The 20,376-nt window shown below is 43.2% G+C and overlaps 1 protein-coding gene across 1 annotated transcript in view; it reads right to left on the bottom strand.

The window, feature by feature from the left end:
• Auts2 (activator of transcription and developmental regulator AUTS2) overlaps window positions 1–20,376 on the bottom strand; it is a 1,133,790-nt gene that overhangs the window by 2,691 nt on the left and 1,110,723 nt on the right. Inside the window, exons 12-21 of the mRNA XM_010644519.3 lie at window positions 19,651–19,695; window positions 16,442–16,537; window positions 14,043–14,114; window positions 12,791–12,820; window positions 11,058–11,129; window positions 7,723–7,864; window positions 4,690–4,767; window positions 3,758–3,841; window positions 2,372–2,594; window positions 6–275 (exon numbers count right to left, since the gene is read on the bottom strand). Coding sequence (XP_010642821.2) covers window positions 6–275; window positions 2,372–2,594; window positions 3,758–3,841; window positions 4,690–4,767; window positions 7,723–7,864; window positions 11,058–11,129; window positions 12,791–12,820; window positions 14,043–14,114; window positions 16,442–16,537; window positions 19,651–19,695 — 1,112 coding nt within the window. The remainder of the gene's footprint in view (window positions 1–5; window positions 276–2,371; window positions 2,595–3,757; window positions 3,842–4,689; window positions 4,768–7,722; window positions 7,865–11,057; window positions 11,130–12,790; window positions 12,821–14,042; window positions 14,115–16,441; window positions 16,538–19,650; window positions 19,696–20,376) is intronic.

Here is a 20,376-nt window from a genome sequence, read left to right as displayed (position 1 = left end):
CCTGCTTGGCCTCATCGCCCAGGGCGCGCGCCTCATGGCTGTGCGCGTCCTTCTCGGGCGCGTGGCCCTCCTTCGCCTTGTGCTCCTCCACGGCCAGGTCCTTGCGGGATTCCGAGTGCTCTCGCTCCCTCTCTTTGGGTTTGTCTTTTTCGCGAGCCTCGGTGTTCAAATGACCCCTGATCTGTTCGGTAGAGCTGCGGTTATGCCCCAGGGCGCCCACCGGGAGGACAGGTGCTGGTGAAGGATGGCTGGAGTGTCTCTTCTCCACGCTTTCCCTGGGGCAGAAAGAGGGACACAGGACACGAATGAAGCGGGCCTGCGCGGGGCGAGGGGCTGCAATGAGATGGCGGTGGAAAGGATGGGCAGGCCTGCTTTCCCGCCAGCCCCCTGCTTGGCGCCTAGATTCCAGAGGAAGCTCCGTGGGTGAGTGAGAGAGCCTGGGGGACATTGCTCTATCTGTATTTAAGAGCCGAGTGCCTCAATCGGGATCATAAAACTTTCAGAGCCGGGATGGGCCATGTGGCCACTGGGTTGGTGATGCCCAGACTTTCAGGATCAGGCGGTGTTGAGTCACGACCTAAGGGTCCAAATGCGGGCACGACCTTCCTTCCAGCACTGCACATAGAGCACTGGAAGGCAGAGTTTAAGGTAAACTCAGGGGTCTTGTGCTGCTGACACACTCTTGTGTGCAGAGGCCTCTTTTTGGAGTAAAGCATGCGGACACAGAACGAGCTCTAAAGTGAAGCGAGGATCTGAAAGAAAACTGAGTTCCTGGACTCTTGGGCATCAGAGGAAGGTAAGGAAGCCACAATCTGGGCAGCAGCTGGAGGCAGGATAGGTAGGAAAAGTGGGGCCACAAACACAGAGCCTCGTGGGGGAAATAGAACAAGTGGGAGAACATCCACGGACGTGCATGGAAACAAGAGTGCTAGAGACCTGCCTTGGATGGGAATAGAAAGTGCAGGACAAGGTAAAACTCGAAGACTTAGAATGAAGTATCAGGCAAGTCTTAGCAGAGCCCCAAGACGGGGCCTGCAAAGGGAGGGGAGGAAGAGAGACGCAAGACACATGGTGGGGAAAAGTGGTGGCCACAGGGGGAGATTCAGGAGTTGCCCCCTTGACCTTAAAGGGAAGGTTGGAAGAAGAGTATATTTTATTAAGTTTCCTGACTTCAATCCGAGAGACCATTCTGATGCCATCAAGACAAATCTGAGAAGATGTGCCGCCCATATCCTGCGTTCTGCTTAGTAGCAGGTTATCTGGAGCTCAGGGCTGCAGCTCAGCCATTCTGGGCCACCACTTTGCCAGGCTACAGCTCAGAGCAGTATCCTTACTGGTTAAGAGAACGCTGATCATATGGGCGTGATGGGAAATTTATCTTTTTATTTTGTGAAAAAAGGATCGATCAACATAGCATAATGATCTGTGAGGCGTTATCTTAACCTGCCATACTTACAGCCTGCAAAGCTGAACATTTAAAAATTATCAGGACATACACACATACACGGAATATATACAGTAAAGAAAAATGGAAGACTTGGATCAAATTTGACTCCGAAGTAAGTGGTCATCAGTTATTTCTTGTTAAGCATATTTGGTACATCCCTGCTTACCCATTAATTCAGAAGGAATAGAGCATATAAAAAAAAAAAGAGAAGAGACCCTTTGTCAAGAATGCTTATGACATTCTTTAGAAAAAAATGCTATTGAGACATTTCCTCTTTAAGGCTAATTTCTTTTAGGCAGGGGTTACCACGTACCGAAACAATAATGGTTAACAGAATTTATTATTCACTGGCAAAACCAACCCAAAACTTTTGCTGGCATTTCTCAAAATTTAGATTATTAAGGTTTTACTGGTTATCTGTGAGTCCCAGGCTTTGAGTTTGAACGAAACTTGAGAAAAATATGATGAGGCAATGCAAACATGACTTTCTAAATGCAAACAAAAAAGAAAGAGAGAAAGAGAAAAACCTATGGATGATTGAATGGACTGCACGAACTTGAAAGCAAATATGGCATTGATTCATGCTGTGTGTGTTTGGTCCGAAGTTGCAACTCTCTTGTCTCATAGAGGAAGATTTATGTTTGGACACATGGATGCTCCGGGGACTTTGTATATCCTGCATGTATCGCTGCTTCTGAGGCAGGCATCTTTCATTGTGCTAGAGTCCTATTCTGAGGTCACGACACTGAGTGCCCTGGGGTGCTGGCTCTGGGGCTGAGAGGGGCCTTGCTGCCTGGGTGGGAGCTGGGGCTGGGGGCAGCTGAAGCATGAGGCTGGGCCGGGAAGGGTGGGTGGCCAGTTCCATTGCTACGTGGCCCAGAGTGGGCTCCCCCATTGGGACTCGAGAGCGATTTCTTTCCGTACCTTTCTTTGTCATCTTTACTAACGGATGAGTCTCGTTTATCTACATCTCTATCTCTGTCATGAGCTGCAGCGGACGCGCTGCGCTCCAGCTCCCCTGGCTTCAGCCAGGGCGGAGGGGTCGGGAACGACGGAGGCGTTCGGTGCAGCCGGTTCCAGGGTTCGTGAGGGTTGCTAAAGCTCTGCACACTGGGGCCATCCTTGTGGCCGAACATTGAGTTGGGTGCTGAAATGGTGAAGTGGAGAACAAAAAGGTTTAAGAGAAATTATATAATCTGCTGTAATGAAGGTACTTACCAAAAAACTTTTAACAGCATTCAGAGTTAAAATGAATACATATTATTGGGAGCTGGAAAAGGAAAGGAGATTAACAAATTCATTAGAGGAACTCTTGTCCTACACTGGAGATGTAGCTCACAGTTTTTTTTTTTCTTTCTTTCTTTAAAAAAGACCAAAAGCAGATGTGGGGTGGGGGGTGAGGGATTAAAGATGGAAGGGGCCAAAAGGGTGTCATTTTCACCTAATCAGACATATCTGGTGCATGCAGAAATTCCAACCATGCAGGAGGCGTGTGATGATAGTGCTACTCAGATTGGTAACTCAACTCCACGTAGAACACGTGGTTTCCTGTGCCCGTGCTGCTAAGGTAACCGCTATTCCTTCCAGCATGAGTGAACCAAAACCAGTGTCCCCTGAGACGACATGGGACCTTGACCTGATCTGATGCAGTTCACCATGCTAAATTTTAAATCAAAACTTCATGGTGAGTGGGGCCTCAGAGCTCCATCTTAGGTCTCCTGTGCTCCAGAAACATGAAATGTGGTAACAGAAAAGGCAGCTGAGGACTTGGTGACTAAAAGCTGTGCAGAACATGAGCATGGGTTGCAACTCTCTTCCTATTCAAGATGAACTATTTAATAGTTGAAAGCTACATAGTTCCCCACAGGTCCTGGAGTATGCAGTGCTGCCAGCTCTTCTTTTGATTCTGCTGTTCTTCAGTATGTCTGTTATGACCCCACCAGTGCCAAGGGCAAGATAAAATTTAAAAGTGTTTTTACTTCCATGAGCGCTATAGCCAAAATCTTGACTAGCAGAAATGGGATGTAGATGGGCGATAAACATATATAAGCTTTTGGCAGACAATAATCATCTCTATTGCCCTTCTTGACCCTCAGTACCACATGCTGTGCGAGGGATCTCTTTAGAAGGGGGGCTCTGCACACTTGCACCTAACCCCATTGCTCTCCCTGGCCTGCTGTTTGCAATGACAGAACCTAAGTTTGTTTCCCAAGAGAACAGTGTCCTTTTATCTAAAAAGGCCTGGAACCATTCTCAAGTCAGCGGAGAGAAACAGTCCAAGGCAGATTTGAGAAAGTTAGAGGTACTCACTAACTGAAGGGTTCCCAAGTCCCCCAAAGGCGTTGCCACCGACTGCAGCGAGGCCTGTGAATGTAGACGGCCGATTAAAAGGTTCTGCAAACAAGATTGGGGAAGAAGGAAATGGTCAGGGGCTCTACTGAGTGAGGGACGTGCACTTCAAACAGGGGTCCCAGCCTTCTCTGTGCTTCTTACTTTTGCGGACTGGGTGAAAGGCTTGTATTGCTCTTGAGTTTAGGTACTGATTAGCAAAATGCTTACAAGGGTGCTTTTTCTAGAATGCTGCACTCTGCCTTGTTCCTCCTTTGGCAGGGGGGCACTACTCAAGATTTTCTGTTGCCTTCCTGCTTAGAGACCCCTCTCCCAGGAATGGACTCTGCAGGTTCTAACTATCTTAGAGTAAATCTCTGGATGATGAAAAACCATCTATAGTCTGGTGGTGTTATGAGCTTGTGTGCTTGCAGAAAATACCAGATCATAAAGACCGTAGGAAGCATAAACCCTTACTAGGAAGAGACACATTAATAGGGCAGTAAAATGTGAGGTAACCAAAATAAAAAATCCTTTACAGCATCATGTTGGCTTTCTTCCATCTCCTGGAGGTGCCCTTAGCCATGGGGCAGGATTTCACCATCTCTCTCTAATGGGTGGGGCCAGGCAGTGCTAAACTTGGGGTCTGGAAATACCCAGGAACAGCTCCCCCAAGGTACCCCGATAACTCCAGATATAAGCTAAGTGTAGATTTACCACTGAAGGAGAACAGTGTAAAAGGCCCTCAGATCCTGAAGGTGGTTGCATGTGTTCAGGACACCATCGTTCTCCAGCGGTGGGTGAGGCATGGGGGACTGTCACAGACATGCCACTCAGTGAAGTCCGGGCACCAGAAACACAGCCTGGCACATCTGAGGTGCACACACAGTTCTCACTATGGAGTGTTGACTTACCTAGGTGGGCAGCAGGGTTGAGGAAGTTGCTGTGATGAGGAGGTGGCCCAAAGGGGGTTCCGGTTGGATGTGCAGCACCTATCAGGTCAAATATAACCAAGTCCGATGTCACCAAAGCCATTCTCTAGAGAGTGACTGTTTCCAGCTTGCTCAGGTGCCCACAGGCACGAATGTTAACATAGGGATGTGGCTAAGGCCCGCCCAGAACCTGCCAGCCACACACTAGGTCAAACAAAAAGTGCTTGTTACAAAGTGGAAAGCAAACCCTCTCTCCTCTTTCCTAGAGGCGCTGACCACCATCAAAACAGGCTCTGCTTTTGAAAGCTGACAGCACACAAAATTAGAAACATGGAGATGAGTGCTGGGGGCGTGGAGGATGGGTCTACAGCCAAGGAAGTCTGGAGAAATACTGGGTTAGCAAGTGTGAAGCAAGGCCCTCCACTGAAGGACCTGACCCACTTTCTCTAAGAGGGGAGCAAGTGGTTGAGGACTCTTTTTCACAGAGCATCTGGGGCAGAGACCTTCTTGCTTTGAAAAGGGGCTATCCTGAAGCTCAGGTCTGGGCTGCACTGCTCTGGCCTCCAGAGAGTCCCCACTCTTTCCCTTAAGAGCACATTAGCTCTCCCACATGTAGGCTGAGGGGTCTACAAGTCAATTCTTGGACATGCCTTGTTCCAAGTTACATGAGGTTCTGGGAGATGAAGGACTCTGATGTCTCTCAGTTTTCAGTGCCAGGAAACGCTGTTTTATTCATTCATTTTGAACACCCAAAAAAAAAAAAAATGTATAACTGACTCTCTTAGTCTTATCTCTGCCTGCCAGAGAATTTAAGGATCTAACTTAGAAGTCTTCTTTCCTTACATTTTCCCTTTATCTCCATTTCCTCCTTTACTTTATGTTATGTATAACATGCATTTGTTTGAGTTGCCTCAAATCCTTTTCTCAGCTGAAGGATGCTGGGAAAGGAAAGAGAGGGTGGGCACCTGTGAGCAGTGGGGGACAATGTTTCTAAGAGCTCTGAGCATCGAGCTTGTGGACACACTCCTCAGTGGAGATGGCAGCTAGGGACCAGAGCCCTGCCAAGGTCATCTCAAGAAGGCTCTCAGTTCATTTCATGCTTTAGTCCCCAAGAGCAGATGAAAGTGGCTAAATTTAACAAGTAAGCTTGAGTTATAAACACCAGTTAAAAGTTTTACCAAACAACCATTTGGGGCAAAAGCCAATACTGCGAAAGTAAAAAGATTACCTTCCAAAATGGGAGTATAAACAGGGCCTTGATTTATTAGCTTACTAGGAAAGTTTCATAATCTCTTGTACTTTGTCTTGGTTCCTGTAAACAAATATAAATTCCCTCAGGAACACAGGTGAAATGTAGGTCTGTCCCTTGTCGTACTCTCATGGACTCAGTTTAGAAGTTATGTTGTGGTTCCCTGGGCTGTGAGGATCTTATGGGCTTGAGGTAGAAGAATAAGACACACACAGTATGGCACAAATGTCAGTCATGGTGACAGAATCTTAGAAGCTGAAGGTCCATCCAGCCCTAGATGGTGGCTTATTTTCCACCTGTGAAGTGTTAAAATGATACCCTGCCTCCACGGGGCAAATCTACTCCAGAACATTCACCCAGCACTACTGGTGTTGCCAGTTACATATTATTTTGGCCACATACTGTCTCTGTGGTACAAGCTAATTAATGCTTCAATGAAGAACAGAGCCTTGCTCGGCCTAAGGCCCCTGGGGATGTCTACACTTCCAGAATTATGAAGCAAAAGAAGCCAATTCATCCACTTGGCTCAAATGAAAGCCAGAGAGAAATTTCTCCATTTCTGTCCAAAAATTGCTCTTAATGTAGCCCTGTCTCAGAGCTAGATGCCATGGTAACGAAGCCTTCAAATACATCCCTCGACGGAACTGACAGAAAAACCTGAGACCTTAGCAAATTCCATCTACCCTCAAGGGTGATTCACTTGCACTGGCAACAAGGTCTACAATAATGATGATTGCTTGCAATGTGGGTTATTTCTCTTTTCCTCAATGGAAGAGCCATGGGTCCACCAAAATTGAATCTTGGATCAAAGCCTGGGAAGGCAGCCGGCAGGATGGATATGAAACTTGTTCCCTAAGGGTCAGAAACAGCAAGCCCTTCACTATTGATGTAGAGAAGAATAAATTCTACTTAGCACAGTGGGTATGAAGTTATGGCGCTTGTTACTAGAACAAGTTCAATGCCACTGTTTTTTGAGTATTTACCGTGCAGAGGCTGTGCCAGGCAGCATGCATTAAAAATAGCTTTAGGAAAGGCCAAATGATGAGGAGTCCTGTTCCCATCCCCTGAATATTCTGTATGGCCACTGCCTTTGGATTGCACGTAACTGGCACAAAGGGGCAGTTCTCTGATGTGCTTCCTTTGATCCTATGCTCTCCAACTTTCCCTCCCATAGATGCAAGGGACCCTTGGGAGTGTGTGTTCTCAGAGGTTAGGTGAATTACAAATCCAATGGACAGGTCACAGGTCTAACAAGCAGAACAGCTTTCTCCCTAAATTTCCTCCACTTCAACTCGCAGCCAGGCAATATGAATTCTGTAGCAAAGAAATCCAGCCAGTACCCAAGAGGTCCCCCTTCCTGATTACAGACCATCTGCAGCTATCTTAATTGCATTTCTTTATCCCTCAGACCCTGGGAACACAGTGTGACCGAGTGGTATGGTGCAAAGTCACTGAGCACTCTGGGAACCTAGAGGAAGGGTGACTACATCCTTTTGTAATTCCTGGCACCGCTTCCTTCTGATCTGCCCTTGCAAAGTTTTTTGATCATTTTCAAAAGTATCTGGCATGCCTGAGAGTTCTACTGGTTTGATGTAGAGGCAAATAATAAGCCAAGCAGTATGAGTCCCCATGAAGGAAGATGGTCTCTTCTTCCTTCTTTAGTGAAAGAGGGCGCCTAGACGGAGTGCCTGACGTATCATTCCAGGCAGTGACTGAGCTACCTGAGAACTACATTTCTCAGCTCTCCTCTCCTCCTCTGAACTCACCAGCGGCAGAGAACAAAGTTGAAGGCCGGGCCAGGTCATGGGGGTGGTGGATGGCTCCGAAGAGACTGGGGCCTGGCGGGCGGCTCAGGAACTCAGGTTTCAGTCCAAAGTCCAACTTATGTGGGTCTGACTGCATCTGTTTCTAAAGCAGCAAGGGGAACAAAGATGAATTCCTAAGAAAGATATTAACGAAGAGGCTGAGCCTGACAGACTAAATTCTGTGAAGGGCGCACTTGGGTGCTGAGCCCCAGTCAGGTGCAAGTTTTACAAACACTGTGAGATGAAGCACCTCAGAAATCACTGAACTCTCTCGGGGCCGGAAAACAGGTCACCTAACAGAGGCCAGTGGTGGGGGTCAGCTCTGCCTCTCACATCAGAAACTGCAAGTGGTAAGTGGGTGTTCTGTCGTTGAGGTTGCACGATTTAAGGAACAGGAGCGTATGCTGTTTATTCAGACTGGTACTACTTCTGGAGTAGTTTATTACTTTACTATAAAGGACCATTTTAGCAAGTTTTAAGATGATAGTATTTTAAGGCTCATTTTATTAGGAATTCGGCATGAATAATCTACTGTGTAAATGAATTGTTTAATGACTTGGCTGTAGTTTAATAGATCACAGCACATTAGTAACTGAACATTATGAAGAAATATCTGCATGCCTACAAGCTAATTTTCAAATGATCACTGTTGCTTGCATATTTTAAAAACAACAACAAATGAAACAAAGGAGAGGTATTGATTTAACTAATATGTCTCTTCTTTTCCTTCTACTCCCAATTACCTGAAGAGGAGGAGGAGGAGGAGGAGGAGGAGGTCAGCTTGCCCCACTAAACACTGATACCCTCTTTGGTTGGGAGTCCTCGCCATCTGTCCTGAAGCTAATCCTTCAGTTTACCTTCCTCCAGTTCTGTAGACACTGGCCCAGAATCTTCCCCTGGGTATCGTTCTGGATGTGGGCAGCCCTGAGTTGTTTATGGGTTGCCCCACCTTCTGGATTCTTCCCTCTCAGGATCTGCTTTATGCATCCCCAGACCAGCCCTGCTCCTCTCCTCTGGTGGCCTGGAACCCTGGGCTCTGAGGCTGCGAGTTGCCTTCCCACCACTCTCCTGCTCTTTCACTACCCCCAACCTGCTTCTGACTTTCTTTTCCAACCTTCCGGCCTTGTCTGGTGCTCTGGCTGGCCCCATTCTTGCCCTACCCCAAACGTTCTTATGTTCTGAGTGATCTTTGCCCTATTGTGCAATGACAGCTGATAAAACATCTATGCGGACAGAGCATGGTGTGAGGGTCAGAGATGAGGGAAGTTTCCTTCCCTTTTTGCTGCAGGTCAAAACCCTGCTCATCCATCACACCCTATGCAGGAAGTGATACCCTTTGGAAATACACAGCACTTCCGTCACCGATGCACACATGCACTGATCCTCCCTACCAAGCACTTAAGCAACCAGAGGACAGGAGGGATGAGTGTCCCCTGACTGGCATGCTAAGTAATCTGAGGCTCGCAGACTCTTAGTATGTACATGGCGAGTCACTAAAAGAATGAGTAAATGAACGTTCCAGAGAAGGGACCGTGTGACTTCTGCCCAAATCTGTAGGGAACACTATGAGAGTCCCACTATAAAGTAATAGTCAAACCCCCAAACCAAGCTCCTGACTCATTATACATCTGTAAAAATATTCTGAGTCCCTCTTTTAATTTGGTTGCCAAATTATTTAGTGCTAATATTGCATGGTACACAGCACAGTTTCATTAAACACAACTTAGGCCCATGAAGCAAAATGGAGCTTGGGGATTACAAATAGTTTGCCGGGAAGGGAAGATGAACGGAGTCATCTCCTGTTCAAGAGGTCTTGCTAATTGAATTGGGATAATGAAAGTTTAAGTCACTGGGGGCATTTTTATGGAAAAGAAGTTGCTAAAGTGGCACATACAACATCTTTCACTGCTGTAAACCAAAGGAGTTAAAAGGAAAACATGTTTTACCTACTGTTCTGCTAACCACGCCATCCAGAACCAAAAGTGAATTGAACTAATCATCAAAATCTAGTTAGCTCTTCTGAGCACGCACATTTTCCAGCGAAGTTAAACCACAAGGTTTCTAATTAAACCTTGCCTAACAATAAAGTAAAAGTGAGCAAAACTCACTGATGGGATGGTAGGAGAAAGAACAGGTGTTTGGCAATGAAGCAAAATGCTTTAGGGAGGTTTTTTCATTTACTGAGCTTTGCCTTTTCTCTTTGAACAAGGTTTCATTTGGTTTCCATTTTTATTTTTTATTAGTATGTGTTTGCAGTACATAATGCCTGCATTCCTTGTGTGGAGTCAGGGCATCCTTCCAAGAGCACTTCTCTGATGACTCACTCTTCTCTGCATACTGGCCTCTTGGACTACTCTCACGATGGCTCTCACATGCTGTTAGGGTGAAGAGTTTGCTCAGGAACCCATGGATTAAGTGACAAAAGCTTGTCCATGAAGCAAGGGATTAACTGAAGCTTACTGCAATGACCAGAATGAATGTTTTCTACCATTTTTCCAGCCAGTTACCCAGATTTAAAATCTAGACTTGTCAGTTACTTTGTCCCTTAAGCCAAGTACTGGCCCCATGTCAGGTTCCCTAGTTTTGTTCTTTTGCATATTGTGTTACAAAGGCTTAGAAAAGCAGGATGTATTCAACTATATGAGGAAATACACACACAAGCACACATGCACATGCACAAATTCACCTACAGACAGGGTAACTGGCCAGAAGGTGGTTTGGCAGCACTGACTATATTCTAATGCCTGACAATGGTCACCAGAGGATTAATGAAAGGTTACTGCAAACCCAATGCTGCTTCTAGAAGAGTAACTTAATTATATGTATTGCTAATGGATGTTCAGTATGGTATTCTTCATATGGGGTATAGATTAACTCTTTTTCATTTTTCCAAAGCCATAAAATGAAAAGTATATACCGATCATTTCCTAAAAACAAAACAAAACAAAACATTCACTGTTGGCTCTTCTGAGCTACTGTCTTTCATATTCTACTTTTAGCTCACTATAATTAGATTCCCAAACCTTTATTTTAGGATTTAATCCATATTTAAGCCCTTTTGGTCAATAAGATGACACAGTCATCAAAAAGGAAAACTATACCAGGGTATCATCAGTTTGCTTGTTTTGTAATTTTGCTGGTTGTTTCCCTAATTACTAATAAGATTGCTCAATGGCTTTTCCAAGAGGGACTTGATCCTATCTGCCTGTGGGTTTTTAGATCCCATTCAGGTGTTCCACACAGACCACACACTCCTCCCCACCCCCATCCGCCCTGAACCAGGAAGCCAGACTGACCTTGACTTTCTGCTGATGGTGGTAAATCTGCCAGGCAATGTGAACATGCATAGCACACCACTTCCCTGGTTTCTGGAACAAGAAAGAGCAACGTGGTCAGAAGAAAGACACTTCAGAGAAACTACCTTCAGTCTCCCCCAAGCTTTCAGCAGATCTTGGCTGCAGAGGTTTTTTTCATGAAACAACAAGAGTGCTTTGTGCCCTCCAAGTGCCTCCCATCAGCCTCTGTCCAATGCACAGTCATGAGAGTCACAGTTAGTTGCCCCCCCACTGCCCCACTTGGGTTTGAGATGGCAGTTATAGCTCAGGAAACGCATCTTGTCCTGGTTACCAAGGACAAGATGGCGAAAGCCCACTTTGTGTCTCTTCTTTTCTGGTGCCAGCTGGCAGGTCTGGTAGAGTAGGAAGTCCTACTTAACAAATGCTGCCATGCTATAATGCAAATCAGCTGTTCAGAAGAGCTAATTAGGGAATGTCTGTGAATCAAATCAAAACAAGAAAAGGGTACAGGGCCTGTCATAACCTCCCCCAAGACTGTTTTTCTTTTAACTCTCAGAATGGTATAAAGAAATGAATCACATTTAAATTTAAGCCCAGAGATGGCAAATGTTTCACTAAGTGCCAACTACCCATTCATGTCAGTGAGCTCTATTCACTGCTGAGTTAAAAGAAGAGAAAAGAAAAAAGAATTTCTTCCTTCCTGCTCTCTAGGCTTCTGCAGATATCAAGTCCCTCTTCCACCCTATAAGGAGTATATATCAATCCAAATCTAATTATTTTCGGCCTTGCCTTCTGAGCAGTAGAGTAACTGCATGTAGATTCTCTTCTACCAACTAGAGGGCAAGTAATCTACCCTTCAGCTCCAAGTGTAGGCTCAGTAACTACTGGATGGATGAGAAGAAAACACATTGCCATTTTCCACTGGCAAAGGACAGAGGTTTATGGTTTTTGTAGTAACAAACTATTCCTGAAATATATACTTAAATTTAAATCTAGGACCATTTCTTTCCTCTTATAATGGAATTATGGTTTTATTAAAAAAAAATCACAACACTCTTCCTCACCTAAGTGATGAAAAAGATGTTTCCCCTTTGGGAAAATGGAATTATCTGACACTGTGCATCAGAGAGGGGTTATGTAGAGCAGGAAGTCCATACATCTTCCACCCAACCAGCCATCGCCTTTGTCTCCGCACCCAGCCTCATATCAGGTAACTAACTCTGTCTGCTGGCCAGGCTCCAGGACTTGGGAACATTTTGCTTTTAACAAGATGTTAAACAAACCAATTCTTCTAATATCTCTTTCTGCACCAGAGAAATAGGTCTAATGGTTATGGCAAGCCAATGTCCCTTAGTTCTGAATAAGGGAGCCACTAGCCAAAATAAACAGATCCAACATTTGTATTTTCTAAGGGTAAGAAAGATTAACTTCAGACTCTAGTTTAAATCTTTCCGCTTACGATCCAAACCCTCTGGCAGACCTCCCAACACCAGAATCTGACTCAGTTCAATTTTATCTGTTATAAGAATAAAAAAGCCAATGGACTGGCTTCTTCCAATACTCAAAGCAAAACAATTTAGGCTATTTTCAATTATACTACCTGCAAAACCCAACTGCTGTTATTCTGACCTTTTATTTTAAGTATAGCTTATTTTCTTGTTATACACTTGTATTTTTAACCCACGGGGAGTCAAACAGAGGTTGCAAAACAGTTCTAGAAGAAGCTTTCTTACCCTTAACATAGGTCTGAAAGGATCTGTCAACTGTGAAGAGAAAATGACAACTTGGTTACACGCCTGTCACTCAAACAATTGCTCTAATTAACAAATTTGTAGTGCTTCATTAGGAGGGGAAATTAAAATGTTAGAATTTTACTTTTAAATGAAGCCCTTTTAGAGAATAATTAGCCCATTTTCACACTATCAAAAGTACCAACTGTCCCCTCCCCCACTCCCCGGGCCTTGGAACATCGGGGCTGACAAGGCCCTGTACAAGTTTAATCAATGGCAGCATGCCCTGCGGCACTGCGCTCTGCCTGGGCTCCCCATGCTGAGTGTCTTCCACACCACACAGAGTGAGCCACAGGAAGCTGGAGGCTGGGCGCTATCTAGGGAGAACTGTCCTCCCCAGACAGGAGAACCAGGCTCTCTTTGGCAACACCCTCCCTTCCACAACTGTGGTCACTTACACGTGTTAGATGTCTTCAGGAAGCTCAGTAAGCATCATAAAAATACTGACTTGGTGGGGTCATTTTTAAGTTCTGCCTAACTCTCATCATCAATTTCTGATTGTCTTTACTCAGGGAAAAACAATATTGGAAAAAGGGAATCTTTTATATATTTTTTTTTGCATTTACTATAAAGACAAATACAAACAAAAATCGATAGACAAGATTATGTCTATTGCATAACTTCAAATTCTTTTTTTGGACATAGGTGGCATAATAAGTTATTGATAAATAACATAACCAAAGGATAATGGATATTTTATTTAGCTCTAGAGCACAAAGGATCCTTGCAACATTAAAAATAGAGGGACACAAGTGCAGTGCGGTTGATCCTACAACTTCCTGACCTCAGGCAAGGTGGGGGCTGAGTCCTGACTTCCAGGAAGAAAAGCATTTGGTGCTTTTCCATTCAAAAAAAATTTTGTAGTTATTTCTTTTGTGTAAGAGAAATTCAAGGTGTAAACGGAGAAGAGTGAGTGATTAAGTAGAAACCAGACAAGCAGTGTCCAATTTCTGGGCTCAGAGCATAAAGTAAGCCTTTCCTTCCTGTCTTCTCTCACTGGCAAGTCAGTCCCCTTGTGTCACTTCTAGGTCCCCAGGAGAGCCTTTGTCATCAAGAGTGACTGGCACTTTCTTGCACAAACTCACAGCTGAACAGCAGCACTTGCAAATGGGCTGGGGAGAGTGAGTACCGGGTGGGCAGGTCGTGCAGACACCCCTGGTGTTACCTGAGACCAAGCCTGACTTTGCACACGTACCCTCGGGTCCTTTTGGAGTAAAGTGTGTGGGACTGTCCCAGGCCGAGCAGCGACATCGATTGGGTTGGATGTCTACAAATTAATTAGACCACAGCTTAGGAAGTACAGAACATGGGACATAAAAGCAAGATCTTTCCTTCATTCTAAATGACAGAATCGAAACTTCATTGCTTGTTTCATTCTGGGTTGAAACCCATTTTTCTCAGCGACCACAAATGCTCTGGACAAGAATTTGCTCCCTGTTCTCTGCAGGGGCTCTGGCTGGCCGGAGACTGTCTGCTGTCTTTCACCAAGGCATTCATCCTATGTTGGAGACGCCCAGCTTATTTCACAGCAATAAAAAGCACAGGAACCAAAAGAGAAGCAACACGCGAAAATGCTGCCTCCTAAAACCTCTCTTCTTCCCTAAACCCACAGTACTGATGCTGTTTTTTTTTTTTGCAAGAAATGCTTAAGTGAACATTATAATTTGCAGTATCAGGTGCTTCCCATCAGAATAGCTGACAGTATTTTACAGACATTAAGCTAACTCTCTAAATTTTAACTGGCAGACAATAACAAGAAATTACACTCAGTAATTACTCATTAGCAGCAGTGGAAATGGGACAAGAGAACCTAATTTAGGGACCACGGAGATCTACTATTAAATTTTGCTTTTGTCTTTCCTATTCCCACTACCATTTAAAAATATTAATAATAATATTAACCTTATCAGCAGGCTTTTGTCCTTTGAATTAGCAACAACACAAAGTCTACTTTGGGTGGAGTCACTACCATCTTGTGGGAAGAGGATTTGAAAACTTGCACTGGTCATTTTATTTAAGAAATCACAACTTCTATGAATACTCTCACACAAGTTAACTCGCATAGAAAAAGCTCAAGTTTAGGCATGAGCTTGCCTACAAGGAGAAAGGGGTAAAGAGGAATGAAAGAAAGAAAGCAATCAGCTGCAGTACAACTAACAATTAAGCTGGAGTTGTTAACAGCCTGATTTGCATACATATGAAGAACTCCACTAATGAACCGCAATCTACATATTCAATCAGGAAGATGGCCTGGAAAGGCCTATTTCAACACCAGGAGAGACACTTTCTTGCCCAGATGTAGTTTTCTGTGTGATTGGATAATTGTGAGTGAGGGAAATAGTCTAATTTATTAAATGACCTACCAGTCTGTTTGGGGATGCACCAGAGATTTGTCTCAAACTAGAGGGGACAGATCAGGGTCTGAGGGAGTAGTGAAGTGTAGATGGGGAGGAAGGAGTTTTAAAATCACCATTATCTTATCTTGAGATAGGAGGCTTTTACTATGGCCATCATAAAAGCCCGGGGTAAATATAACCTATAAACTGCAATTGCATGCCAATGCATGTGATTTTGAAGGTGTAGCCATCCCACCCCAATGCCTTTTAATTTTTTTCCCTATTTCTAGTTTTAAGGCAATATGCCTTTGAAAATAGACTGTGCGCTCCTCCTGAGAGATTATGGCCCAAAATGCATGTTTGTCTTAGAAATGGGATGAAGGGAAAAAAGAAAACCACACACATAAACACACACACACACGCAGAGTAAACTATCTCACTTTAAAACTGAGAACACTACCAACAGGAGTAGTATATTTCACTTTTTATAGGAAAGTAAAAAAGGAACCAAAATACATTTTAAAATAATTTGGAAAATAATTCTTCCTTATTGACCTTCAGAGGTAACTGTAGCCCAAGCTGAACATCGTATCACTGACTAGGTAGAAAAGAATGTAGTTAGTATGAAGGATAAGGCCCTAGTTTCTCCCTAGGATGTTGGAAACAGATGACAGACTCCTGAATTTGGCAAGTGTGACCATGGTGAGGAGTGGGAAGACCGGGAGCAAGCAGAGAGGGACACAGTATCCAAAGGTAGGCAGTGGCCCTCCACCTGCAGGCAGAGAGACCAGGCTGATGAGGATAGTGAGGGAGAAGTCACAGAAGAATCTTCCCCTGATCCAGTGCACAGGACGCAGTTTCAGTTTGGGAACTTTTGTCCCCCACCCCCTTCCATTAGAATCAAGGACAACTTGGTGCACATATGTCTGACATTTCATAGCACTCCTGACTAGAAGCGTATGTCACAGTATTGGAAGAAAAAACTAACATATGTCTATGTATATATTCTGCGTATTTCACAGAGCACAGAAAATCTTAGCCCAACTGAGATTACGTGGTAGTACAGATTGAAACGTAAAATTTTTGCTGAGATTTAAAACTAGATGGACTTGAAAAAAATATTCTCACCCTCATCCTCATGGTCACTTGATGTCTGACAAATTAGTCACGGGACAGGCAAGATGCAGAAGTCAACTGCATGCCTAACTGGGAACTCTGTCAGAAACGTGCCTCTATGTCTTCACTGTAAGGTTCTTACCTTGGGCTGAAATGCTCCTTGTAGTGAACCAAAAGGGCCAGTGGGTGGGATCATGGGGGGGATGCCCGATACTGCAGGAGGATAGGAATGGAAGAGCTGTGGCCAAAGACGGAGAGGGAGAAAAACCATTTTAGTAGGAGGCAAGTGATATATTCAAATTCCCTTCCCATAGAAAGACATCAACATTAGCAAGCCAAGTAATCTCAGTTTGATGCTATTAGTCAAGAAGCCACGATGAAATGATCACACAGATGTGCCATGAATGCTTAACTTAAAAAGTTAAAAGTAGTTCAGAATCAATCAGCCAACAAATGATGTCCCAGATGAGGACATCATTAGAAAGGGAGCTTTTCTAATTATTAATTGGTAAATTGCACAGAAGTCCTAAATGGTTGGAGGTTTTAATGCATATCAAAAACAGGAGGGGAGCTGAGCCAAGTAAGAGGCCCAGATAATTACAAGTTAATTAGAAAAAAAGAGAAAAGAATAAAAAAACTAGAAAAAAAGGAAGAAAAAGAAGCGAGTCTTTATGAATGCCAGGATTTTATACCATTAAAACTCAATTAGTACTTTTAGATTTTTAATAGTTTGAGGAAATGAGAACATATTCACAATCCTTGCTTCATTAGGTTATTCTAGAAGTGGCAGTTCCAGAGGACAATTTAACTTTCTTATCTAATATGATGACAAATATTTGTGGAAGGGGAAAATAAAATGACTCAGAATTATACTCTAAGCGGAGCTGCCCAATTTTCTAGAAGGTGGACTACAGAAGCATCTGCTATAGCTAGTGATAAGCCTGGGTCATCACTATCTGGTCTGAATATTATTGTTTCCCAGAGGCTGAGGTACTTAGAGGCCTTCTGTTTTAACATGTGAAGTCCAAATTCTTATGCCTGGTTTTGAATACAGTGCTGCCTTGGTTCATGAACACTTCTGCGCCAAATTTTGGCAAAATTTTGTTTGCATTTGCAAATTCTGCATCGGGTGACAAACACAACCACGGCCATCTTTCCTGCATGAACATAAATGTGGCCATCTTTTCCAGTCACGGAACAAATTAAGTTCATGAACCAAGGTACCACTGATCTGCTATTTAATCAGCAAGCTCAGTGGAGGCTACTCAACTAATAATAATAATAGAATAATAATAGTTGTGAATGAAGAATACGAATTTTCTTGAATCCTTAGCTTACAAAGGACATAACTAAGGGGAAAAGGAAAATGCAAACACCTTTCCCTCCTTTTAAAAATTTATCTCAGAGATTCTATTTTTCTGATTGTTTCCTTCGATCAAAGCACCATACAGACATAGAAGTAACACCCCTCTCCAGGATTGTATAGTACATTAAAAATACAATTTAAGCTTTTCTTAATAATGCGTTTATGTTTCCTATTTTTGGTAACAACTGAAATTTGCATCTCCTAATCCTGTCTGCAGAGCACGTACTTGTATTTTTTTATTGGTCTTTATTTCATTTTGCTCCCTTATTATGATGCAGCAAAGTTTTCCAGAGTAATTGATATTGAACTAAATCCACTTAGACAGAGATTGCAAGCCAAGTGCCCTCATTTACAACTACTTTTAAGTCTAATATAGTGTTTTAGATACTTGAGTGCATTGCATCTTAATTCCCCTTATAACGTCTTAATCCCCAAAGTAGGGGAGACTAAGTACTTCATATATTATCTGCTACAACTAATAATATGAAATAATTCTCCCAAAGCACACTGTATGAAGCAGAGTAATTAAATACATGCCACACTAAAACACACTCAAATTTCTATAACTCTGCCTCCAGGTGGGCATTTTTCCTTTAATATTTACAATAAAATTATATGTTCTTGCCACTTTCCTTTTGGTTTATTCCATTACAGAAATCTTAGAATACAAATGTAGTTCACTATTCCCTTCTTGACTGAACTCCTGAAGCTCATAAGTAATAAAACATCAACTATGCAGGCTCGGGCCTCCAGGCACGTGCTCTATCTCACACCCAGGACCCATGGAATCGGAGCTATGCTTTGAGCACACTGAGCTTTCCACCAGAGTTATTTCCTTAGTAGGGCCCTCATTTAGGTCAGCAAAGCACAGATTGGGGGCACAATGGCAACACTGTGGGCAAGCCCAAGAACAACCCACACAGGCAACAGGATTTTGAAAGTCCACTTAAAAAAGCTTTTGTGTCATAGTGCTGAGCAAAACAGGGTGGATTGGTGGAGAACAAGTCACTCACATGTACTTTTTAATTCCTCTTGAAGAGGATTTCCTCCTATTAGTTCTTAATGCCTTTGAAGAATTAACTCATTTCTAGTGTTTTCCAGTCTTGACTTCTCAGCTACACTCTTGAGTAATTTAAAGCGTGGATGAATTTATTCTTTGCTGATCTATTAAGTAGCCTTTACACTGAAATAATACTATCTACAAACCAAAGAAAAATGGTTACACATGGTGACTCAACATGGCTACGAACAACCATTAATCTTTTTTTCCTGGTTTTACTTAAAAATATAAACTATAAAGCAAAGAAACTTGCAAATTTTCAGATAAAAATGATGCAGTATTCACCCCATAATCAAAATATCATTGTAAAACAGTCAAGTCCTTTGTATAGAGAAACTATTGTATAAATGAACTGATAACTCAGGTTGGCACCAATTTATCTTCTGGATAAACCATGTGATTTTTTCATATAAAGAGTGACTTTAGAGAAAACCAGCAATTTTAAGAATTCTTTTAATTAAGTGATATTTTTATTAACAAATTGACATAAGCTCAGGAGAGCACAATCAGCCATGCTGAAGAGGACTCTATATTTAAAGGATAAATCTTTTTAAAGTTATGACTCAAAAAGATAAGGGGCTTTGTATTTAGTGATGGAGTTTCAACTGATGGCTGACATGCTGTGACTTTACTGTCCCAGACCTCTGAAGACTCCACACAGACACCCCCGTTGCAGGATGGAGGCTCCAATAAGTCCCACCTGCTTTAAATCTTGGGTGTGCTTATGATCTTTTGATTCAGAAGATAATACTGCATCTTTACCAAAAGCAAACTGCCACAAAAGCAAGCATCCAGAGTGACAAGGCGCAATGGGAACTCTTGCAAAGATGATTAAGGAAGCCGCTAGGCATTTACCAATCTGTGGCAAAAGCACATGAACGCAAAAGCAGTTACATTGAATGTGTAGCATGGTAATGCAACTCACACTGTGCCGGTAGAATGGGTCAACTTTTGTAGGGTATTTGTCAAACTGTAAAGGGATCAAAGCAAAAGCTAGTTACTCAATCTGCATTTTTGTTCACTGCGTCAGTGGAGGTAACCCTAATCAACTTCCCTGTCATTGCCATCAGGCACAATAACCTCACTACATTAAACCACCAGAGCTTCTCTGTCACCCTTGCAAAAAACCAACACAAGTGGGAAAACAATGTGAAAACTCACAGGATACACATGGGTCCTGGACATACTGTGATGTCTTAATCTATATTTAGAGATCGACACAGAGCAAACATGTAAACGGAAGATGGGCGATTATCCAGATAACTAAGAGATAAGCGAGCATTTGGTCTGATTTATCTAGTGAATTCCCTTCATTTTCTTCTTCATTTGGGCAGAAAAACTGTGGATTCAGCTGTCTTCTGAAATGCATGACACCCATTACAGAGCAGTTCAGGCTGGGGCTTAGAGCCTTTCTCCTGAACAGAAGAAGAGTATGTTATCCTTCTTCTAAGTAGTCATGCCATCATCCAGGTACTGTAACTACCCTGGGTTAGATTTAATTTATTTGTGAAACAGACCAGCACGAAACTTTTCCAAAATATGAGGCCTTTAGAAATGTAATTATTGAGAAGTACAGTTCATCTAGAACAGAAGATACAGGACTTCCTATAGGAAATGTTTAGGCTGCAAGGCCTCACCTGTAATATTCCTC

The sequence above is a fragment of the Fukomys damarensis genome, unplaced genomic scaffold (genome assembly GCF_012274545.1).
Source record: "Fukomys damarensis isolate Sample0158 unplaced genomic scaffold, DMR_v1.0_HiC HiC_scaffold_17, whole genome shotgun sequence".
NCBI classification, from domain to species: Eukaryota; Metazoa; Chordata; class Mammalia; order Rodentia; family Bathyergidae; genus Fukomys; species Fukomys damarensis.
The sequence above is the reverse complement of the archived record's forward strand: the minus strand, read 5'-3'. Positions and strand labels throughout refer to the sequence as shown.